At 34.5% G+C, this 25483-nt stretch overlaps 4 protein-coding genes across 6 annotated transcripts; 2 read left to right on the top strand and 2 right to left on the bottom strand.

The window, feature by feature from the left end:
• Nucleotides 1-2599: 2599 nt before the first annotated feature.
• LOC140967881 (somatic embryogenesis receptor kinase 2) lies at nt 2600-8683 on the top strand. Its single transcript, XM_073428651.1, has 11 exons — nt 2600-3255; nt 4087-4219; nt 4300-4371; nt 5062-5205; nt 5598-5669; nt 5772-5843; nt 5920-6032; nt 6662-6793; nt 6876-7217; nt 7353-7747; nt 8075-8683. The coding sequence occupies exons 1-11, from the start codon at nt 3156-3158 to the stop codon at nt 8387-8389; spliced, it is 1890 nt and encodes a 629-aa protein (XP_073284752.1). The 5' UTR covers nt 2600-3155; the 3' UTR covers nt 8390-8683.
• Nucleotides 8684-9236: 553 nt separating this feature from the next.
• LOC140967907 (uncharacterized) lies at nt 9237-14529 on the bottom strand. 2 transcript variants are annotated; one of them, XM_073428691.1, is made up of 10 exons: nt 14298-14528; nt 13671-13957; nt 13230-13368; nt 12118-12239; nt 11772-11975; nt 11418-11477; nt 10599-10737; nt 10142-10260; nt 9516-9737; nt 9237-9448 (listed from the first exon to the last, which is right to left on the bottom strand). In XM_073428691.1, the coding sequence occupies exons 1-10, from the start codon at nt 14464-14466 to the stop codon at nt 9254-9256; spliced, it is 1656 nt and encodes a 551-aa protein (XP_073284792.1). In that variant the 5' UTR covers nt 14467-14528; the 3' UTR covers nt 9237-9253. The 2 variants fall into 2 exon arrangements, with proteins under 2 accessions (XP_073284792.1, XP_073284793.1); XM_073428692.1 differs by lacking the exon at nt 9237-9448 and having other exon boundaries at nt 9600-9737; nt 10114-10260; nt 14298-14529.
• Nucleotides 14530-15686: 1157 nt separating this feature from the next.
• LOC140967903 (aspartic proteinase-like protein 1) lies at nt 15687-21427 on the bottom strand. Of its 2 annotated transcripts, none has more exons than XM_073428685.1 (10): nt 20931-21427; nt 19347-19482; nt 18605-18846; nt 18294-18521; nt 18046-18184; nt 17889-17953; nt 17207-17306; nt 16673-16730; nt 16518-16589; nt 15687-16039 (listed from the first exon to the last, which is right to left on the bottom strand). In XM_073428685.1, exons 1-10 carry the CDS (start codon nt 21245-21247, stop codon nt 15789-15791), a joined length of 1608 nt encoding a protein of 535 aa, XP_073284786.1. In that variant the 5' UTR covers nt 21248-21427; the 3' UTR covers nt 15687-15788. The 2 variants fall into 2 exon arrangements, 1 of the variants encoding a protein (XP_073284786.1); XR_012173661.1 differs by having other exon boundaries at nt 15902-16039; nt 16428-16589.
• A 743-nt stretch (nt 21428-22170) lies between these two features.
• Nucleotides 22171-23841, top strand: LOC140967869 (large ribosomal subunit protein eL30). The gene is made up of 5 exons (XM_073428637.1): nt 22171-22325; nt 22455-22560; nt 22653-22754; nt 23465-23533; nt 23620-23841. The coding sequence occupies exons 1-5, from the start codon at nt 22305-22307 to the stop codon at nt 23661-23663; spliced, it is 342 nt and encodes a 113-aa protein (XP_073284738.1). The 5' UTR covers nt 22171-22304; the 3' UTR covers nt 23664-23841.
• The last annotated feature ends 1642 nt before the right edge of the window (nt 23842-25483 follow it).

The raw sequence follows: 25483 nt of genomic DNA on the forward strand, positions 1-25483 counted from the left end.
ATGAATGATGTGTCGATCTTTTAAATCCTAGTAAGATTTAACATCAAACCTTAATTTCCCAAGAAAGAGATTTAGGAAATATCTTTTCATCTGGCATTTTTCATGCACGTGTCTTATAATCCCAATTATATCTATCTATTATTTGGGATCTTATTTCATCGTGCTTTAAAATTAATTATTTCACATAGGCATGTGTACGTATGTAAGGATGGGTACCATTAACACCCCTCAAAGTTGGGTATAACTGCATAAACTATTCCTAAATGGATTTTTCTCCTCTTTAAAGTCAAATTTTCACATTTGCTCTGGTAATTAGGCAATATAACTACCGTGGTCAACAAAAAGTGGAAAGGAACACTAGATGAAATAATTAGCAGCGAATACTTTTTTAGGATGGAATTTAGAGGCTAAAGTGAGAAATGAGAATGATATAGATATGATAAAGTTCAACTCTTTGTAGTCGTTTTGATACACGCCAGTCATTTATGACAGATACGGTTAATGATTTTTTTGGATTGAAAGAAAACAAAGGTGTTATCATTATCGAATTTTTAAAGTAGTCATTTGTAATTAAATTTCAAAGTTTTGAATTCTTTTAGTCAAATTAGCCTTCCCTTTTTTTTTTTTTTATCCCTTTGGTACAACTTTAGCTTATCGCTTTAATACAAATCAAAATAAAGAAGGGGAAAGTAAAATGACAGGAGGAACAATTCGTATTCGCGCTTTTAGTTTTTCCTCGAGCAAAACTAACATTTGGAAATGAATTAATTGAATTTTTACTCGAATTTGAGCTTGATTTAGTTGTTTCGAACCTGCTCGGAATTGTTTTTGTTACAATGGATGTGTTAAAGTGGAGAATTATAGTCAAATGAAAAGCATACAATTTACTGTAAGGCATACAATTGTGAGGTAGATTCAATCAAAGACAATGAATCAACAAAATAGAATCCTCTGAGAAAACCCACTAAAAATCAAATACTGTAAGGCATCACTAATTATATCGCAAACATTAAGTAATATATGTAATGTGATGCAAATATTAGTTATTTATAAAATTATTTTACAAATATGGTTACATTTCTATTTTTCAATTAAAAATTTTATATACCAGTTCTTCAAAAATATTCGGCCAAATGTCCTTTCACACACATATATATAGTTTTGATATGTTGCACCATACATCTTATACATTTTATGTGATTATTGACATTTATCTATTGGATGTGATGAAACATAGATAAATTACACATCCAATATGTAAATGTTATTTTATCGATATTCACATAAGTGTATATGATGAATGTATGTGTATTAAANACTAGGATATGATGTTTGACCAAGTGTGGGCGTGAGTGGGTCCTCGTAACGGGGCGGGGTTTTGCTTGGACTGTCCCGTCACTTTCCACGACTCAATTTTTGGATACAACCAGTCACTTTCCTATCACACACTATTATATTTTTGTCCAACACAATTTAATATCAAAATTCTAATTATTATATACAAATACAATTCACAACACTATATCATAGGGCCCACATAACATATGGAGATATTATAGCACAACTTTAAAATATTATTATCAATATATAATAATGATGCTTGTAAGATAAAGTCGAAAAGGATGTGATATTTATTTTTTTAAAAAATTATTTATACGATTTTTTGTATTTTAAGCATCAATTAATAACTTAAATACCTTGGTTGGACTAATTAATTTGTTGGCATTTTTCCATGTGCACGTGCGATAGTATTTTTTGATGCGACTTTTCGGTTTGTTTCGAAAAATAATTAATTGTCTAGTATTATATCATCTAATTTATTTACTATACTTCACTTTGTTATATTATTATTATTATTATTATTATTATTATTATTATTATTATTATTATTATTATTATTATTTACCAATATATTATTATATATCAAAATGGGTTAGTCCCAAACAATTTCTAATTACATTAACGGGCAGAGTAAATTGTTACATGTAATAAATTAGAATGACTCTGTGCAATTTCCTGTTTATACCGCAAACAAAATGAACAATGGGTTAAATAGTGCCCGAGAGGATAATCGAATCCGGTGAATTAAGTGAATATTTGATCAACAATTAGAAATTCAATTCTCTTTGTCAACATTTTTTTCGAATGAGCTTGTTTACATGATTTACATAGTATGATTTATTTGATCAACGTGGTTTGCAGACTAATGTGTTAGTTATATATATTCCGTATTCTTTTCGATCCACCAAAATAATTTACACATTTTTATCATATTATATTATTGTATTACATCATTTTATAATATTTGAAATGCGGAATCCCGTTGTGGTATAAATTAATCCAAGAAATTTGCGATTCAAAAGGGGATTAAAGAGATTATCGATGTGTAATATAAGAAATATATCTTAATTTTAAATAAAGAACAATTCTATATAGTTAAATTAATTTATATGATGACATAATTTGTGGGATTTATTAATCAACAATGAATTGCATGTATATTTAGTAGGAGATTCATATTATGTAATTATTTTATACTAATTAATTATGATTAAGAGTTAAGCATGGGGGAGTGGAGTATTAGAGAAAAAGGTCGGGTGAAGGATTAATGGTGGCACGCCGAGTTTTTTGCGTAGAGAGGCAGAAGCCGTTTAAGTTTATAGCTCAGAACTCTACGGGCAGCTCGTGCCACCGTTCGGGCAGGCGACACTACCAAAAAGGTGAAAAACGATAATTATCCCACACATTCACATCCCCTCTCACCCCCACAGTTCCCACTGCAGAGAGAGATTTCTAGAGAGAGAGCGAGAGAGGGAAAGGCAAAGTACATTGCAGAGGTTAAAAGTTTTGCAGGAGTGCCATTAAAAGTTCCAAGAAATTGATAAAAGTCCCAGAGTACAAGGATTTATTATCTTCGGGAAACTAGCAGGAAGCCCATTTCAGTTTCTTGACGTTGTGGGGTGTGGGATACGTTCTCGAAGAAGTGGGAGGTCGGAGTGGATGGGTGAATAAGGGTTAATGCATCTGGGTTTGGATGGCTTTTATTTAAATTTCTTGTCTTTCTGTATTTGGATCTGAGATTTTTATCTTTGGGCTGGTGAAGTTAGACTACTGTTGGATATGTAGATGTAGTTTTTCTTTTGGGATATATATAAATGGAGATGAAGAACATTGAAAGAGAGGGGATGGTTTCTGTTGTAGTTTGGTTGGTTCTGATTGTGCATCCGCTGAGGTGTATTTATGCTAATATGGAAGGTTTGTACTTTTAAAAGTGTGTATTTATTTGTGTGCTAATGGTTTTGATTTTTTCCCCAATTTTTTTGGAGATTTAGGTTTTGTTCTTCATGTTTCAGTATTACATCTTGACTTTTTTGCATTTTTCGAAAAGTTGGGGCCTTTAGGTTGGGTGATGGAGTTAATCTTATCAGTTCGATTGGAAAATATGTGCTTAGATTTGTTTTCGTTAATTATTTGCATTTTCTTTCATGTATCTTGGAAAGGTCGGTGATGAGTTTGTGCTGTTAATTCCGAATATTTTTTATGAATGCTATATTTTAGTCATTGATCTTCTTCTGAGCTCATATTTTTAATTTATATTTGAACGAGTTGAATGAATCTAATTTTTAGTTATCAGTCTCCTTGTTGAAACATTATAATGCTCTTTTGGTAAAACTTTGTGCTTGAGCTTACCCGATTTTATTGGTGTGTTCTGGACAGAATGGAACGAGTTTCTTTGCTAGCTTTTATCTTCATTGTGATTTTACTGTTATCATGGTTAAGAAAAACTCGAGCCAGCTCAATGAAACTATGCACATGGTGTCACAAGTATTGGTAACAAAATATTGATCCCTTAGGTTGGAATCTAAAATATCCCCACATGAAGTTGAATTGATTTTTCATGAATTGTAATTCTCGAGGATTCCATTTCAAGTATTAATCTACTCTCGATCCTAGTTTTTCACCCACTATATTTGCTTTGATGTTATTAAAAAAGTCTACTTTCTTGACATGTTTGGACATAACTTTACTTGTATTAGGGAACTATTACTTGTAGCATCTAAGTTTTCAGTTGGAATGGTCAAACAGGTGATGCTTTGCATAACCTTAGAGCAAACCTGGCGGATCCAAACAATGTGCTTCAGAGCTGGGATCCCACCCTTGTCAATCCTTGCACGTGGTTTCACGTCACCTGCAACAATGACAACAGCGTGATTAGAGTGTTAGCATCTCCAATGAAAATTTTGTGCCATGTTTTCATGTTCCATTTAGTCTGTTTCCAACATTATTTTTTGTTTCCAGTGATCTTGGGAATGCTGCATTATCGGGTCTATTGGTTCCACAGCTTGGCCTGTTGAAGAATTTACAGTACCTGTATGTCATGGTTGCATTATCTTACAGTAGTTTTTACTGGCTTTTTCTAGAGAAGAATTTAAACCTTTTTTCTTCTTCTGCATTTCTGAAGTTTGATGTATATCAAAGCAACAATGATATGCTACAACTGAATCTTTTGAAACGAAAAGAACAGAAATTTTCGGAGCTTATATGACACATTTTGAGAATATCACTATCCATGTTCATACTAAATATTTGTCTTCACACTCAAGATTATTTTGAGAACTTTGCTTAGAAAAAAAAATCATCTACCCATATTTTGGGATGTCCATTTGTGTGATTTTAAGAGGTTGTAAGCAGTCTATAGTTCTAGAGGTATATCTTTTCATCTGGCTATTAATTTTCACACACCGCTGGAAGATAGTAATGGCCATTTTCTGTCATTTTTTTGCAACCAACATACACATAGACATCAAAACAAATTTTGAACATAATTATGACGGATACTTTTCTGACCATTGGCACAATAGGGGAATCCGGCATCCAGGTAGTCATGACTCTGTCTTTTGCGCCCATGCACTTCTCTTTGTTAATTAGAAGCTGTTCATGTCTTACATTTTAAGAGGATTTGACGTGCTCCAGTGCTTGTTAAACAAATTGACTAAAGATTTCTTTTTGTTTGAACTTACACATTATACCTGATTACTTTAATGGTTTTACTTGTGATAGGGAGTTATACAGTAATAACATAAGTGGGCCAATACCTAGTGATGTTGGAAATCTGACAAATTTGGTGAGCTTGGATCTGTACTTGAACAGTTTTACTGGCCCCATTCCAGGCACGTTGGGCAAGCTTTCGAAGTTGCGCTTCCTGTGTGTAAAGTTTTCCTTGAATTTTTATTTTATCATTGCATTTCACTATTCATACTCGGTCCCCTACCCCCATCCTCGGAAGAAGCAAAACTAAATGAATTATGATGTCTTACATAGGCAGTTGAGATTGGTGGATAATTAACCATGTGAGAATTTGGACAGAGGGTATGGAAACAAAATGAGAATGACAAACTACTGTTTTATTTGGTTTTCCTGGCAAAGAATGAATACCTGCTTATTTACCTTGGTTAGAGAAAGATTTTAGTTAATACCTTCCATGGACAAATATGATATGATACCTTGAATTCCCCCAAGATGTTCTCATTCTTATAATATTTCTTAACAAATATCAGATATAACTGTTATCTGTTGTTATGTCATTGCAAGGATAGCCGGCTAAATAATAACAGCTTGACAGGCTCCATTCCCATGTCATTGACTAATATCTCATCCCTACAAGTATTGTGAGTGTTCATTTTGGTCTCAACTATTTGATCTTACTTTCTTTTATTTTGATGCACACGCGTGAAATGTAAAGAGAATCGTTTCATCACATTCTTATCCAGGGATCTGTCAAACAACCAACTATCAGGTCCAGTTCCAGATAATGGTTCTTTTTCTTTATTCACACCTATCAGGTATTTGAGTATTTTCAGTTTGAATATACTCATGGCTTTAATAAGTATCTGAAATAGGTGCTTTGCCTGGTCACAGTTTTGCGAATAACTTGGATTTGTGCGGCCCTGTCACGGGACGACCATGCCCTGGATCTCCTCCATTTTCTCCACCACCGCCGTTTATACCACCTCCCCCAATTTCATCACCAGGTCTTTTTCCTAGTTAGATTAGATGTTGTGGCTTGGTTTAATTAGGAAAGAAAAAAATGATAGAAGGCTTATTTGTTTTCATGGTTCAATTTTTCTTTCAAATTGACTTTATGAAGTGAATGCTACTTATACACTGTTGCTATCAACAGAGTTCACTTGTTCACTGTCTTAAAAGAAATGTGGACGAGCATTGCCAGTTCCTTCAAAGATTTGTGTCTGCTTTTGTTAATGTGCAACACCAGATAGTTGCATGTGAATGGATTTATTATTTTTCTGAAGTTGCTTATTTAACTGAAGTAGTGTATAATGAGGTAAGCTAACAATATTTGCAGGTTAAAATTAATGAAGAAGTTGCTTTTTCTACCGAAGTGGTTTATCCAAAGCAACTTGGGTGATCGTCAGAGTTGAAATCTGTTTACAACCCGAGCTAGAATATTTCGATGTGCATTTATTACAGTATTGAATGATAGGATTAAGTTATCTGAGTTAATTTTTTTTTATTTTTGAAACATCACAAACTCTATTTTGTTTGAAACATTATCAAGCTGTTAGAACTTTTTTCCCGATGTATTTGATTCTGAAATCAAGTTTCTCTATCGTACTATTTGAATTTACCGAATGTAATACAGGAGGAAATAGCGCAACTGGAGCCATAGCTGGTGGTGTTGCTGCTGGTGCTGCTTTGCTATTTGCTGCCCCTGCCATTGTATTTGCCTGGTGGCGTAGGGGAAAACCTCAGGAATATTTCTTTGATGTGCCTGGTTTGTGATTTGATTCTATACATGTACTAAAAATATAAATGTTCTGTAGCTCCATAGTAACTAGTAGTTTCCAATCTTTCAGCTGAGGAGGATCCTGAAGTTCATCTGGGACAGCTTAAAAGGTTCTCTCTTCGTGAGTTGCAAGTTGCAACCGATAGCTTTAGCAATAAAAATATTTTGGGGAGAGGTGGCTTTGGGAAGGTATACAAAGGACGATTGGCAGATGGTTCCTTGGTTGCTGTAAAAAGACTCAAGGAGGAGCGGACACCTGGTGGGGAGCTTCAGTTTCAAACTGAAGTTGAGATGATCAGTATGGCTGTGCACCGAAATCTTCTTAGACTTCGTGGTTTTTGTATGACCCCAACTGAACGATTGCTTGTTTATCCGTACATGGCCAATGGAAGTGTTGCATCTTGTTTAAGAGGTATTCATGCATATACAAATTTTACTTATAAAATATTTTGGCTCGTTCGTCTAAATATTGTTGAATATGTTTTGCTTCTAAAGACTTAACTTCCAGCTTCAAGAATAAATAACTCATCAATTATTCTATATGCAGAACGTCCGCCAAATGAGCCGCCACTTGATTGGCCCACGAGAAAGTGCATTGCTCTGGGATCTGCTCGAGGATTATCGTATTTGCATGATCACTGTGACCCCAAGATTATTCATCGTGATGTGAAAGCTGCAAATATATTGCTAGACGAAGTGTTTGAAGCTGTCGTTGGAGATTTTGGATTGGCTAAGCTCATGGATTATAAGGACACCCATGTGACTACTGCTGTTCGTGGCACCATAGGACACATAGCTCCTGAGTACCTATCCACTGGAAAATCTTCTGAGAAAACTGATGTTTTTGGGTATGGAATCATGCTTCTCGAGCTAATAACAGGGCAGAGGGCATTTGATCTCGCTCGCCTTGCAAATGATGATGATGTCATGCTTCTTGATTGGGTATGCCATACTTTTCTTTTTTATTTGTCTGTCGCAGCATTTTATGATAGCACATGAGACTGAAAAAATTATATCGGGGTCTCCTGTTCAAACCATATCGAATTTTAAATGATAGAACTAGCAATACAAGGAAAGGTGGCATACAAGGATTTTTGTGGTTCAGCTGTTAATGTCTACACCCACAACCAAGAAATCCTTTTTAACAATTAAGATAAAACTTGTGAAAAGATGCATGATAAATTTAATTATATCAAATCTGCTTCTATAATATATTTACTTGATTTCTAACACATTCAAAATATGGTTTTACTTTAATTTCTATTTCAGGTCAAAGGCCTACTAAAGGAAAAGAAATTGGAAATGTTGGTCGACCCCGATCTGCAGAGCAAATATGTGGAGGCGGAAGTCGAGCAGCTAATACAAGTCGCTTTGCTTTGCACGCAAAGCTCTCCAATGGACCGGCCAAAGATGTCAGAAGTCGTGAGAATGCTCGAAGGTGATGGTTTAGCTGAGAGATGGGATGAATGGCAAAAGATCGAAGTACTTCGGCAAGAAGTCGAGCTAGCACCACATCCTAATTCGGATTGGATCGTCGATTCGACCGAAAACTTGCATGCTGTTGAATTATCAGGTCCAAGGTGACCATCCTGACTAAATTGAAGAAAGGAATTTACTGCGGCCCTTGCTCTCTCTGGCTTATAAATTGTAATTTTTATCTTTCTTTTAACAAGAAATATTTAACGTATCACATGAATGCTGTGGTGAAATTGTATTCATTATATTTATGTATTGGAGTTTGTTAGTTCTGATGGAACTAGGAGTCGGAGCATTTGCGTAACATAGGAACTTGAGGTGACATGTTTGCCATTTTGTGAAACTAAAAGTTGTCCATATGAAATATTCATAACTATTTCAATAGATATATTATAGTTTGGGGATATATATGATGATTACTTCTGTCCTAGTTAAATGAGACCTATGGCATTGTAAAGCTAATCAACATGGTTAAAAAATCTACTTCCACAAGTTTGTTCTAATTTTATCGAAAAAGAAAGCAAATATGGTAGAAATTTTTTGTAATGATAAGTTAATATTTTAGTTCAGGCGTAATTCTCTCAAGAGATCAATGTTGAGCGATTCAAAAAACTATTTTATTTCGAGTACTTCGTTATGTGAGTTGTGGACTCCAAGGAGGAATATGAACAAAGGAGTTTTGGGAATCTCCTTCCCTTGGAAGAATGGCTATAATTTTCTAATTGAAAATATTCTTCAAATTAACAATGACCACCCGAAATAATGTATTGTACAAACTAACAGCATTCATACATTTCATAGGGCAGAACATGGAATTACAGGACAATTGTACCAATTGATTAGTCCCTTATGTAAAATACCGTTCATGTAGTACACAGATATTACATGATGTTTGAGACAAGTTCCAATTGATTTTACAAAAAATGCAACACCAAATGTTAACAGAAAAGGTGCATATATATATATTTTAATTTACTTGCCAATGCAGAATTTGGAAAAGATGTTGGACAAAACTTGTTCAGAAATGTCTTCCCCACTAATTTGTCCGAGAGCCAAGGTAGCTTCTCTCAGATCAATCGTCCAAAAATCAAAGGCAATGCCTTCTTCAATTGATGCTTCCAACCTTAAGAAAGCCTCCCTCGCGCGAACAAGCTGCTCACATTGCCGCTGAGAAAAGCCAACTTCATTATTAATGTGAAATAAAATCGGCCATGGGGTCAGGTAAAACACTAACCTGGTTGACTGTCCATTTGCGACCCCCAGCAGGGATTTTATTCAAGCCTACTAACTCGATTATGGCAGACTCCAATTCTGCTATTCCTTGACCCGTTCTAGCACTGGTAAAAATGTGCTTGCTGAAAGAGCTAATAACTTCATCGTCCCAATCACAAGAAGATGACACACAATCTATTTTGTTGATTACGAGGATAGTTGGAGAAGCAGACGAAGATGCGAGCTTGATTTCAAAAAAGGTAAACAAGAACTATTAGTTCCTCACCCTTTGAACTAAATAAAACCAACTCAAGCAAGTAAAACAGGATCCCCACTAGCATGGGAGGGAAAGGAATAAGGTATTGAGTAAATTTTGTCCACTCCTTGAGAAATGAACAGAAATGGAGGAAAATGCAACTAAATCCTTGGAGGCAAAAATTTGCAAGTCTGTACACCAAAAGGAAGGAAAAAATAATTTATACTGAACTCTAAGCATCTTTGCCTGACATAGCATGTGCCACATAATTAAGAGAAACAATTCACAAGATATATTTTACTAATGCTCCAGAGAATGAGGGGCGTAACAAAAAACCCCGATCAAAGAGGAAACAAGAACATGCTACTGGTGAATAGAAAAGTCTATAAAACCTTGTGACTCTGAATCCTTTCAAGTAGCTTATCATCCTCCAAGGTCCATCCATCTATTGCACTCGTGGTCATGACAGTGATATCAGCACTTGCTGCAACAGCTTCAGACCTTTGAACGCCTTTTTCAGAAAATAGACGGACCCAAATATGAAAACAATGCATTATTTTCAGATGTCACAAAATATGAATACAAGTCACTATAACATCATAATTGCATCAAGATAAGTAAGAAACAGAGGTAAGGATAGATTTTTCAGGATGCGGAGAGCTCATAAGAAGTTTTAACATAAAACAAAAAGTGAGGATACTAATTGAGCCAAAAAGATGACACCTTGAGGCTTGAAGAATCTGACTGCTTATTAAAATTAATGTTGGCAACAAATTTGGAACAGTCCTGATCAGTATTAAAATTAAAATGAATTTAATCATAATGTTAGCTATACGAGCAAAACCTTACCAATTTTCTCCACCATATCATCAGTGTCCCTGATGCCTGCTGTATCAAGAAGTGTGACAGGAACTCCACCAATGGAAATATTAGCTTCCACCACATCACGCGTTGTGCCAGCAATATTGGTAACAATTGCTCTCTCAGTCTGTATGCTAAAATGTAGATACAATTATACAATTAGGTAGAGTGTGCGTCACAGAGATGAAAATACCGAGAAATTTAACACGGTGTTAGGATACAACACACTGATAGAACTCTAAATTCAGCATGGGCTACTCTGATATAGAAGAGAAAAGAGGCTATTATATGGCACATATATTTATATTATCACCCACTGAGATTGTTTATTAACCAAACATGTCCGAAACAAACTAAAGGCTGGTCTTCAGAGATGCTAACCCCATGATCATGATGTGAATACATGCATGAAAGGCATATTTTCCATGACCTGGCATTATAAAACTTATGAACTAAATGTCACGTATTTACTGAAAACTGATTCCATATCCAAAAGCCAAAAATTGAAAGTAAAAGTTTGTCAGCTGAAACTTGTGTATCTTTCATTTGACATACTGGTTGATACTACAGATGCTAATCAAATACAACGAACTGAAGGTGCAATGGCTTTATAGATGCAGGCCAATAACTCATTACGAAGAACCAGTCAAAGACCAATTCGCCATATTGAAACTACCAGACACTTTAAATTATTCCAATAGGTTTGGCAAAATTACGGTTGTTTTGCTACACTGACTCCTCAGACCAATTCAGTTGGAAAACCAAAAGAAAAGGTAATGTGCAAAGAAATCAAATTCGAAAGCTTACTTTGCTCCAGGAATTAAGTAAGCTCGATTTCCCAACATTTGGCCGGCCAATAATTGCTACCTGAATAATGATTAAGCAGAAAAGAGTACAAAGTTAGGAAATATAGAACCAAAGCTTGCCAAAAAATAAAGACTGATTGCAAGATAGAACCACTCTGGTGTATATGATGGCCAATTTTACGACAAATCATGTACACCCCTATCACGGCCCACACGACCCAAATGGTTAAATAATAATATGACTAAGAACAGCAAAACGACAAGAAGTTGAGATATTATATATCACATAAATTCATCTCACAATTTTGTCTTCATCATGAAAGAAAATGTATAAGAAATCTACTTCAAAGGGTACCTGAAATCCAGTTTGCAGAAGCTTGTCATAATTAGAAGTTACCAGAGCATCATCCACTTCTTGCAACATCTCATGTAACTTATCTATAACCAAATTCAAGTCTAGCGGCGGCATCTCATCCTCAAAATCGAGGCGAGCCTCAATATCCGTCAGCAACTCAATGCACTGAGCTCTTAATGATTTCACTACAGAAGAAAAGCCTCCCTATCATAAAAAACAAAATTTCAAGAATACCTACATCAATACGAAAGAAATTGAAAAAATATTTACATCAATCATGAGTCAAAAGAGGTTTACTTAACAAATACACATGACAGGAATAAAAATCTAACATATGCTAGATTACCTGTATCCCTGCCAAAGCAGCATCCGCAGCAGCCACTGACTTGGCAGATACTAGTTTCGAAACATTCTCAGCTTGTGACAGATCTAAGCGGCCATTTAAAAATGCACGAAGCGTGAATTCGCCTGGGATAATGAAATGGAGAAAACCGGTGAATTACCATGGATAATTTACCACTTCTCAGTTAGTCTAATAAATGAGGTTCTTCAAACTGGACTATAAAATTGGAAACCTTACCAACCAATGATTTGAATGTAAATACTACAACTTTCAAGTTAAGAAACTACAACACAGGTTACCGATTCAACCCAGGAATTATCAAGTAAATTTCAGGCATGGATAGACTTAAAGCACACAGACTCTTCATGGGTATAAGCAATACAGTTTAGATTCTTGAATAACTTGATTCACTGTCCTGACAGCTATAAAGAAGTAGCTATAAAAGAGTAGTAGAAAGAAGAAATTAAACATGCATCCCTCCATGAGTCCATGGAATGATAAAATTGGCTACCACTGTGAACCTTGTACAATTTTAACTCTGCCAAATGCTTCGAAAAGCCACCTTGGCATTTAGTAAACGAGCATAACTTTACAAATATGTGGAAATTGTTCATGCAAACTTCCAATTTCGATAATTTTGATGTATCCAATATCTGGGCAAAAGCTAGCACATACCACATCGAGTAAGTTAAAGTATTATCATATACCCAAAAAACAATACATAAAATTTAGTCACTGGAATATCCAAGATTCCAATGCATAAAGTCCTTACAAAACTCAAATGCTTCCTGAACTACATAGCCTACAGAAAAAAGTCCGAGCAAAATGGATATCGGAAATTACAACTCTCAAAACATTGTGCCGCGAAAATGTTCTCCTCATAATAGAAAAATCCCTCCAAAAGGCTTTAAATCCCCTGTAGCCAAACACACAAAGATAATAAAGAAACATTGTTTCTCGGTAGGAGGGTTGCAAGAAAGCTCATGTAAAATGTTGTCTCCCAAATATTTTCGACGCCAGCTTTCTTTAAGCCTTAAGATTGATTTTTTTTATGAACTTAAAAGCGAGTCCTAAACTCAAATGTTACTTGTACAATATAGCAAAGTGGAAAAAACCTGGTTCTGCAAGCCTCGCCCCAGCGTCTATACAAGCCCTCAAGACACGACGCAGGCACACTTCACTGCCATGACACTGAAGCTCAACCACATCTTCTCGAGTGTATGATTTTGGCCCCAACATAGGAACCACCAAAACCTGGCCGAAAAGCATAATACAATCATGTTTCATGCAAAAGCATAATACAGTTGCATTCCAGTTCAAAGCACAAAACACCATGAATTTGAGTATCCTTCTAGGCCTGGGTATTATTGATAAAAATAAAATGGAGAGAACTGCATCCAAACATCCAAAGAGGTTTCAGCATGCAAATATGAACATGAAATAAGCAAGAAAGTCACACAAAGTCCAACAATCCTTATCCATCAGGTGTTGGGCACAAAGTATATTTGCATATGATATAGGCAACACTCACTTAATATCAGTTAAAATCATACTACCTCATCAATGGCATCCCCACCAGAATCCATGACTACTCCATACTCGACCACATGACTATCGGGCCACCATCCAGAACCTTTTCTTTTCTTTGTAGACTTGGGTTGAAACAATTGCCGAACTATAGATACAGATGAGGGGCCCGATAATCTGACAATTCCCACTGCACCTGGTGGCCCACCCAATGAAGTTACAATTGCAGCAATCGTACTCGAGCTCAAAATTGGATCAGCGCAGTTCACGTCTCCATTTTCAATTCTCTCATCTTTCCTCAGTACCAAAGTGTTTTCTACCATAAAGAGTCGTAACTTGAGAACTCATAAACATAGTTTTCATATCATTACATATGTTTGACAAGATATAGAGAAATGAATATATTAACTTTCAACGGTCCAAAATACATGTGGTGTTAATTATTAAGCTTACACCCTTTACATTTTTCTTCAATTACCGGTTTTCTAAGACCAAAAGTTGCAATCTTGATTCTTGAGCACCCACAAGCAATTTTGATGGCGTTTTTATTAGTTCTACCAAACGTTAACAACAACATTCCTCATCAATTAAAAAGCAAACAATTCAAGAAACCGAGCAAGTGTGTTCGAGCGACGGAGTCAAGTGCTAACGCTGACCTTTAGCAGGTGTACCAATGGCAAGGGGATTATGACTGGTACATTTAAAGGAGGAAAGCTTTCTGTGAAGTGGAATCGAGCCTTTGAGGAAAAATGAAGAGGAACGTGTGGAAACAGCGCAACGCTGAAAGTGAGAAAAAAGATAGCGAAAAGCTGGCGCCGCCGCCATGTTTCGTGATCCGCCACTGTTGCTTTGATCTCTTTTTATAAACGAAATATATATACTACAGGGATGAAGGTAATCCAAGATAAGCCCATGGAAATATTTATGTGATTATTTTAAAAAAATATATCATGAAAATTATAAAATATATATATAAAGTTGTGACAAAAAATATATATATATTTTGAAAATAATATATAATACGTAACCATGTTCATTTTTTTATCCATATAAATGCTAATTTATTCTCAAAACCGTGGACAACTTTAAAAAAATAAATTAATATATATATTTTTTAATTATATTATTTTTGTACACGAAGACCTATTAATTTAATTAGTGGTAATGGTTCCCTAAATGTACCTATACTATTTTTATTAATTCATATTTATAACCCAAATTTAGAAACCTCTAAAGTTTTTGTATATTTGTAAAATGATTTATAATTTGTTTAACTTATTGTGGATATAATAGAGTAATATATAGACCATGGTTTGTCATTAAAGCATGGCAAATATTATTGTATAGTAAGTAGTTTTAAATTATTTGTCTAGATTAAAATTATTGAATTGGATGACCAAAGATTTTTATAAAGTCGAGAAAGAATTAGTTCCGCCAGAAGATGCAAAAGTCATTTGATATCTAAAGGGGAAAATTTTAAGAAAAGTGAAGTTTTGGTGTGTTTGGACATAATCCAAATCAATAAAGTTTGGCTATGTTTATAAGATTCAGATCAATTTATTTGTGTTAGGTAAAAACTTGTGTGAAACGGTATCACGGGTCGTATTTTGTGAGACGAATCTCTTATTTGGGTCATCTATGAAAAAATATTACTTTTTATGCTAAGAGTATTACTTTTTATTGTGAATATCAGTAAGATTGACCCGTCTCACATATAAAAATCCGTGAGACCGTATCACAAAAACCTACTCTTTGTTCTATTAATTTTTCTTGTTTTGCAAAATGACCAAAAGTATGGATTTCAATCTCCTTGCCCTTGTTGTAGACCAAATCAATACAATGGAGGACGAGTTAAATTTGAAATCAAATCTACCTAAATCAATTTATCCAAAACACAGCCTAACATTTTTCATGCTAGCGTTTTTGTTTTTGTTTTTTTTTTTTTTTTTTTTTTTTTTTTTGGTGTGTTGAACAATAATCTTATTTAATAAATATTGTAAGCTATGACTGCGAAGAAAGAGCGAACAAGGAACACAGAGAGACAGTAAAAAGAAACAAACTACTATTTTGAGAATTTAGAGACTTGTGAGGCCGAAAAGATTATTAGTGAGGTTACGGAAATGGAAATCAGATTTACAGATGGATGTTCAGAATTTGGCGTTTCGTACGAGATAGATCAGATACATGCCCCAAAGTAACAGATGCAAATTCACAATACTGTACTGATGGAGAGTAACAAGGTTAGAAGCTGCAGATGGTTTGGGGGAAGCTCGACCGGCAATCGCAGGTGCAACCGCAAGAGGGTTTTGCTGTTGTTCATTGGTTGGCAAAGGATTTTGTGATGTTTCAGTCGAAGGAGGCGTCCATTGTATTTCACTTCCACTGCCAATATCTTGACCTGTCAGGAAAAATGTGGATTCACACCAATACCAAAATATTAGCAGAAAATATAAAAGTTTTATATAAAGAAAGGATGTCAAGATTTGTTAGGTGGTATGAATAGCCCAAGGTGTTCTCTATCTTTGTCTATGTGGCACAATACAAGAAACGAGGCATTTGGCCTGCTAAAAAGTTTCAAGAATTTGAGTTGTCTTGGTACAAACAGTTTTAGCATTATAACAAATTCTGCATCCTACAAGATTAATATTTTCTGCAAGATATAATTATACAAATAGAATAACAAGTTATCTAATGACATTCTACTCGTAAAAGCATGAAGTGCGTGTTTGAGTGTATGCAAACAGTTCCAAAATGAGTAGGTGGAAATTGAGAACCACATTTCCTGCCTGGTACAACTTTGCCTCAACGTTGGTTGTTATTTCTTGCATTTCCCTCCTCTCTTGAAAAGTACAGACACTTTTGCAGAATTCACTTACAATTAGATGAAGACCAGCCGAGCTTCATATTCTCCCAATCAAAAACCATGAGGTAACCCATCAAGAAATTTTCTGTGGAATAATCATGTGAGAATATAATTATGCATGAAACAATAAGAAAGCAGGAAAAATATGTAGGGTGGAGAAGCACTCACGTCCAATGATACCAAGCTCTCCATCTGTAGAATGTATACCCAAACAAAATAAGTCCCCCTGCACAAACATTTTCCGACTTTATAGCACGTCAAAAAAAATAATGCGCCAAATGAAAACACTCCATGGACCAAGTATGAAAATCATATTCCGTTTTCAGGAACTGAAAAGATGGGCAATGACATGGGAAGTTAAAGTTTAAAACCCGCCAGCCGGAGTATACACTTCAACACCTTTTTGAAAATGTTGGAAAACTGCATCATCTGAGATATATATCTTTGATTTAAATCAGCTTAATCGTGACATTCCCTGATATCTATAGGTATTTCAGCCAATAAAAGACTTGCATCATTATTCAAAAGTGCAAGAAGAATTCTAAATTTGGATTAATACAACTTATTAAGTATTGAACAAATGGTTCAGTGAACATCCCTTTTAGTAATACCCTTTGACCAATTCTACGAGAAAATTCAGTATGCATCAGCAAAACAATGTCAGACCAATATTACAAAAGAACAAAGATAATGAATATGCACCTGATCATCTGCTATGTGGAGCATGGGATTTTCAATTGCAAAACTTTGGTTTGTGGCAAATATAAGTTTCATGCTTGGGAAGTTCGGCAATTTTAGTGAACTGCGTCAGAGAGAATGGAGACTATCAGCTTAAAGGAAAACAGCAGATATATAATCCAATTACAAAGCTGAAGAAATATAACAGCGGGATGACATTGAAATACTTCTTTTTTTATATTTAAGAAATTATCTTTTATTAGAATAATTAAAGTTAAAGGTTACAAAAGACGGACAAGATATTCTTAGCTACTTAAAAGATAAATGAAGCTCTGGTTACATAAACAACAAATAAAGCTCCATTCCCTAATTAAATCTGAAATCGAGAAATGCATAAAATTTGAGTGCTTCCTTGTCCAAAAGGCAGCCCTAAACCTGATCTTTTTCCAACATTAATCAATCGAATCTGCTATAATGTCGAAGATCCCGATGTTCTTCTCCAACCATATTGACCAACAAAAACAATGGACTGTCACATGCCAAAAAATACTTCCTCTCTTGCCAAGATCACGACCAATATCTAAGACAAACATTTCACACACTAATCTTGGAGCAACCCACACCAAACCCAACTCTCCAGAGCTTTGGACCAAATACAATTCGTGAATGGACAATGCACAAGTAAATGAAATACTTCTAGCGTTACCTCGACTCATAACAGTAATCGAATCCTTGAGTGCTAATCTTGGTAACATTGGCTCTCTTATCAAACTGTAATAAGAAGGATTACCATTCAAATATTAAGGAAAAAACTAGACGGTAAAACAAAAATTAAGAGGAAAAATATATGTAGTGACAAAAACCTCAGCAACGATATATTTGTAGCTCTCGCTGGGAAGGTATGTAAATGATGAACCAGTATCAACTTGTGCTTTGAATTCAGTTTGCTCAAGACAAAAATTTGCAACACAAAAATTTTCCACTTGTACTATGTAGGCAGCGCTGAAACAAATCAGAATCCAATAATCAAAAGAGAGAGAGCCATACCTGGACGTCAACTTAGAAGTTTAAGAAACCAGTAACAGGAAAATATAGTAATGGCTAATCTCACTTATTTCCGTAAGACATCAAAAAAGGAGTAGATCTTTGAGATTCAGGCCCTTGGTCTCCAAAGAAGAGAGTCCCGGAGTAGCTCTCGTCGAAGCAAAATGAGAATGAATGAGGAGCAAGTCCCGATTTTGAAAGCATACTTGGAATGGAAATGTCTCCCGGTCCCAGTCCCATAAGACCATCAGGAGCAATTCCATCCAAATAAATACCACTTTGTTTTCTGCCACAGCTAAAATAAACAAAATGTACAAGATATAATAAATAAAATAGTGAAAAAAGGTTGGATAAGTAGCATAAAAGTCCCAAACATACCCGATAATTACAGTGGCTTGGGTGGCATTTTGTGGTTTATGTCCTCCAACTGATGCCAAATGCAACAGATCCTGGAAAAGAAATCCTGAACTTGACGTATCTTCTGATAAGTAACTTACTCTATAAGGGCAGTGTCCCGTTGGATTGGGGCAACTTTGCCCCTTTTCACACAATTCATGGCTGCACGGCATGCTCATACTACTGCTCGAGTGGGATGGACGGTATTGACTGAGTTCTGTATCCTGCATAATAGATGCCCCACAAATGAGGGAGCACCTGCCAATCAATCAATGAAGAATTAACAGCTAGACCTGCTATCAGATACTAGGTACAGTTGACTGCTTTGAACTTCTGAAAAAAGTAGAGAGAGAAAATGCTGATTATGTTCTAAAGTGCTGGATTGAAAACTGAATGACTGACATATGGGTTAAAAAGTGAAAGAAAAGCTTTTGACGTGACATATGAATCAAACATCATTCATAATTTATCTTGTTTAAGTTAAAATTTTTGAGATGCAAAGGATAAAAGCCTTAGAAACCAAAAATTGCATTCGTTCATCTATATGAGTTTGAAATAGTATGCAGAAAAGTGAATCCCTTCGTCACCATTTGTTCAAGAGCAAAACTATGTAAATCATCCTAGCTTAGAAGTATGACATCATAGAATAAACTTATATTCTCAAAGTCCGAAAATCAACATGAAGAAACCAACCACATGATTTTATCTTGGAAACAGAGCCTACCAACATGTCGTAACTTAAGGTGAGTGGTGCACACTGTACACAGTCACAAGGAACCCAAGACAAATCACTTCCAGCATCCAATGCGACGAGGAAAGAAGTGTTTGGAGTCCCTATGTCAATCCAAGTGTAATGCAGCCTACAAAAGAAATATTAAACAAATAAACCATCAACTGCCTCGTGCTGAGGGAAGCAAAAAAATGTTTTATGGCATTAAAAAACGCATTAATAGGGATGCTTTCATTTTCTCAAGATTCATTAAGTTCCGTGTTGTGACAGGCAAACCGGAAAAGCATGCAAGGTAGTAAAAAAGTTCCAATCGTCCAAGCCTCAGCTCATAATTCTTAAGGTGTGGCATAGTATCCTGTCTTGTTCCTTGCTATGCGATTAAGGACCACATCCATATTTAAACTAAATGCAGTCAGACCCTTCAAATGGATTTCACTTTAACAGAAATATCATCAATTTTCTCCTGATCATCGGAGTAACCAATTAGCTTTAACTAAATGCCCAAACCATTATAAAATTAATTGCTCTAGCTTATGTACTTTACTAATTTAGCTGCCACATAAGCTGCTTAAGAAATTTTGTGACCTACTAACTTGTTCAATTTTGGTTTTTGGTCCACTAACTTTTCAAAAGTAGGTTCTGGTATACTAACTTTTAATTTTTTACTATTTTGGTCCAATTGCTGATTTAATTGGAAAATGATGACATGAAATTGAAAAACACTAACATGACATCAAAAATTGTTAAGTTGTCAGATGATACATCAACAATTGGATCACTATAGACGAAAATTAAAAGTTAATGGACCAAAACCAAACTTTGAAAATTTAATAGATCAAACCCCAAAATTGGATAAGTTAATGGACCAAAAAATTCATTTTCCCCGCTATTTATACCTACCTCAAAAACAAAGGTGGATGATGATCATAAAAAAGTGTATCCTAACTTCATCGTTCTCATTGAAGCCTTGCAACTACCATAACTGGAAAAATGGAGCCCCACAACAAAATTTCATGAGCCGGACTTAATATATTGCTCTTGCCAGAGATAAAGAGAGATTTCTCATCCACTTTTTACTAGATCATCTCGACTTACAAAGCGATAATAAGATAAACTTGAATGATTGTTGATAAATCTTATCCGTCCAAACTACGCAACCTATGACCCCTGTATACTAGTAAAAAGAAAGATTCTTCACACACAAATATGAATCATCACAGTAGAGAATTCTCTGCAATGCACATCTTAGCTGCATTCTTCTCACTGGTGCGTTAGGAATATCATAGAAATAAAGAAGAAGGCCACAAAAAAAGTTTGAGAAAAATACCATTTTCATCCCCAACACATAGGGATTGCCACATTATAAAGCTAAATGTTTGCTTCTCATTAAATAGACCCTCAAAAAAAGTAAAGAAATATAGAAAAAGAAAAACAGAGGACATATAATACACATTTCTTCATTCCCACGTATTCACGGAAAAACCAAAGCACATTACTGAGAATCGCGAGTAAATAAAATAAACCAAAGCAGAAAAATCTTAAAAATGTAAAAGACGAGATAGAAAAAAAAATCCATACCAACCCAAGTCATTGCCATAATCAAAAGTTCTGCTGCCTTGAGAAGCAACCAAAAGCTGAGTCTGGGAGTCGAGCCTCAGTCTCTGCCGCTTCAAATCATTCCCCAGCAGCATCCTCATATGCCTGAAACTTTTTTTCTCGGCCCAATTCGTCGTTCCGTTGCCTCCATTTTTCTTGTACTTGGAAGCCCACAAATCCTGTACTTCGTCAGAGAATCTGTGAATCAACCTTGATGAGTAAATGGGCTTCGCAGCAAATGCATCAACGGAGAAGAAAAACACGGAAACTGAAAGAAGATTCGCAGCAAAATGATGCATTTTCTCCCTGAGAGAAAAAAGAACCCGTGAATATAACAGAGAAATGCAGGTAACCCTTTTGGAATTCGTCTCTTTTTGCCTTTTTGGAACTTTTTTCTGCACCTTAGTCAAGTGGTTGAGGTGCTGCCTACACGGTGGAGTTTAGCTGCTGCTTTTCTTGAACAATCAGTGTGTGTGTGTGTGTGTGTGTGTGTGTGGCATTTCCATTTGAATAATTATATTTGAAATTTTGAAATATCTTTTGCATATTTGAAAAACTAATAAAACAATACATAATTTATTCTTTAAAAAAACACAAAATTAATATATACTCTTGTTTAGCAGCTATAATGGCATTAGGTAGATTTGTTTGAATTGATGATTGGATGAAGACGTAGTCTTTATTACCATTATTATTATGTTTAAGCATATAATAGAGATAAAGTTTTGATGTTATTGTTTATTTTATATTTTTAATTTATTGTTTTAAAATTGTAATTTAGTTTCTATATTTATTTTATTATTATTTGAAATTATAGTTTATTCTTTTAATGCTTTTTATCATAATGATATGATGTCATTTAAATAAAATTATTTCAAATTGTAATGTGACATTTCATTATGATATCACCCTTACTTCAACAAATCAAATTAATTATAAAAAAATTAGTGTAAAAATGTGTGTTAGTACATTAGTATTAATTAAGTTTTTATTTTAAAAATATAAATTATATTGAAGAAATTTTCATATACTCGAATATATTTTATTTTTCTATATAACTCGTCAAATCTTTTTCTCATAATCCAATGTGGACTGAGTATTACAGTTCGGATCTCAAATAATAAAGGAAATTAGAATTATAAATTATGAATATGAATAAAAAAAATTGCGGCCCACATGTCAATACCATGGCCCTTTTAGATAGAATGGCCCGATGGGCCTATAGATAAAAAATGAAGCTAATTAACTAAACCCTAAAAACATAAATCTGATTTCGCATCAGTCTCCTCGTATTATCGTCTTCAATTTCCCCGCCGACGCCGCTCATTCGCTTCTCCTTTTCAGAACGCCGCCAACATGGTCGCCGCTAAGAAGACGGTGAATCTCTCTTTTTCTTCGCACTTTTAAGATGTGTATTAGTTCAGATACAAAATATAAATATATATGATGTGCTTTGATCTATTTTTCGATGGTGAGAAAAAACTTAATTGAAAATGAGAATTGCAGAAGAAGACACACGAGAGCATAAACAACAGGTTGGCTCTCGTGGTGAAGAGTGGAAAATACACTCTTGGTTACAAGACAGTTCTGAAGACACTCAGAAACTCCAAAGGTTCAGCTTTTTATGATTTTTTTTTTTTTATTTTATGCGCCGTTTTATTTTCGAAAGTAATTCGATGTGTTTGGGGTTACTGGAAATTCCAGGTAAATTGGTGCTGATCTCTAACAACTGTCCACCTTTGAGGAAGTCCGAGATCGAGTACTATGCCATGCTTTCTAAAGTTGTGGTTCATCATTTCAACGGAAGTGAGTATTCTGGGTGGTTTCTTAGTTTTAATTTTCATTTGGCAATATGCTAAATTGCAATGTTTTGTGTGTTTGTGTGTGTGAGATGGGTAATAGGCATTGGATGTGTACGTACATGGATTCTGTACTTAATTGTTAAGTGTACTTATGGGTATTTTACCTGTAATTGGTTTTTCTGGAAGGGAAATTTGATCACAAATGATTTTGAAGCATGATGCATTTTTCGGTTGTGATTGTACTGGTTTCTTTATTATTTATTGATTATTCCCTATTGAAAGAGTTCGACAACTATGATTTATTCCCTATTGAAAGATCTGAACTCTTCATGGTTATCATGTTAGTTTATCCTCTTTCTTTCCCCTTAGTGGACTTAGTTTGTGAGTTTTTTGAGATTTTAGTTTATCCTTGTTATAATGTATGAATAGTTTCAATCAGAGATCCATTTCATGTTACCTTTACTTTTTGATGAAAGATCCCGAATTTATTGATTATGTGATTATAGTACTACTTAAGTCAGACAAAGCATTTGACACCACTGATCAGATGTAAATAACCAGATCCTGTCGTGTTTCTCAGCTTGTACAGACCCTGCCATTTCAACCTATTCGTACAACAGTTGGAAAAATCTGTTATCCTATTCTTTTCCTTCTCATTGGTTTCATGTATTTCATATTCATTCTAGCCTCTTATAGTGGTTCTATATTTTGTAGACAATGTTGATCTAGGAACTGCGTGTGGAAAGTATTTCCGGGTATCATGCCTCAGTATATTGGACCCAGGTAAGATTAAGCAAAATATTTCCATCTCTATTTTGCTTCATGCCTTGTTTTGGGGAAATGACGTGGAGTATGTTCAATATTTTCAGGTGATTCTGATATCATCAAATCTTTGACTGGAGGAGACCAGTGAGAGGTGGTATTGCGATAGAATAAGTGTAACCTTATTCTCTTTTCGTTTGGAATTCTATTTCAAGTACCTAATTTATCAGAACAATGATTTTTTCGATGTTAGCACATTGTTTTGTTTGCACATCTTGGCATTTAGCCATTAAGGTCTGGATGATGTATGGAAAGAGCATGTTCTACTAGCAACGGGTATTTTTTTACTATGGAAATCCTCATCGTTTTACCAATACCATAACTGGTGTACTGGCATCAGGGAGAGATATAGGTTTGACTCCGTTTTAAAGCGGAAAACCAAAAAATCAGTGTCTTTTTTATTGGTGTGTAATGGAATTTATATACGGACATCACGACAACAGCAGCATGAATGTGCCTTTGCTGTTAATGATCTCTTCGTATTATCCTCAATGGCGCAGGCCTTGCAGTCCTGATTTGAGCATGATCCAGTTAACATTTCAAATAATTTTTTGTTTTATTAAGTAAAAGATATTTCAAACTAATTTTATATAACTCTTGATTCGAACGCTTTTACATTTTAAAAATGTATTATTAATTTATTATATTTTCTTAAAGAGTTCTATTTCATTGAGACGAGTCCAAGTGCACCTTAATCACTCTGGCAGTTGATTTTTCTAATTTATTTTGTCTAAGAAATGCATATTGAATGATAAATTATTCTTAGGAATTTTTTTAAATATGATTATTCTTAGGATTTTGTAAGTGACGCGATTGATATTTTTTTCATTTCCAGATGGGTGGTTAATGTTAGTTTTTTTTACTATTATTTCCAATTCCAGTGGATAAAATTATAAAATTTTCTAGAAATAACTGGAGTTGCGTCCTCAGGCTACTTTTGACACCTCATCCTGAAAATGATCGTAATAACGATAATTGGAGGGGGTGGACTCGAAGCATTAGTAAGAAGCAAGACAAATGTACACAAAGATGTACGAATTTGTGAATATTTAATAAATAGTTTGGAATTTGACTTTTCTTCAAACACTTTCTTGAACGGAATTATCATTCAGTAAGGTTTGTTTCGCTAACGTTGTTTGCAGGTAATTACGTTAGTTCGAGAGTTTAAATGAATGATAAGGTTTGTTTCGCTAACGTTGTTTGCAGGTAATTACGTTAGTTCGAGAGTTTAAATAACACAAACCAAGAAATACGGGTTGCAAGTTCTCACGTAATTAAAAACAAAAATAAAAACAAGGCAAATAAACTTCCAATTAACATGGATCAAGATCTCTTAAATTTATTTAAGAATGAACATGTTTTGAACTTTTAGTTTAGTTCTTTGTATTGTTTTACCGTAATAACATGCGTAATGTGTCTATTTTGGGCAAAAACTTGTGTGAGACGGTCTCACTGGTCATATTTGTGAGACGGATATCTTATTTGGGTCATCCATGAAAAAGTATTACTTTTTATGCTAAGCGTATTACTTTTTATTGTGAATATGGGTAGGGTTGACCCGTCTCACAGATTAAGATCCGTGAGACGGTCTCACATGAGATCTACTCGTCCATTTTGTTTCAAAAGTACTAATGTTCCTTCGTAGAACATATATATTAAAATAATATTAAATATTTTTTTTGTTAAAAAAAATAGATATTATATTAAAATTTAAAATTTTAAAAATGGTTTTGTTTAATAATTTATGTTATAGATGATATTATGATTTATAATTCAAAAATATAAATAAAGATTAAAAAAATATTTTATAAAGATGTGTCAGATATAAATGAGATAAAAATTTATTAAAATAAGTTTTTATGATTTTTAATTGAATAAAATCGCTTTTTGTAATTTGAGAAGAAGGGAAAT

Source organism: Primulina huaijiensis, unplaced genomic scaffold (assembly GCF_012295235.1).
Source record: "Primulina huaijiensis isolate GDHJ02 unplaced genomic scaffold, ASM1229523v2 scaffold29509, whole genome shotgun sequence".
Classification (NCBI taxonomy): Eukaryota; Viridiplantae; Streptophyta; class Magnoliopsida; order Lamiales; family Gesneriaceae; genus Primulina; species Primulina huaijiensis.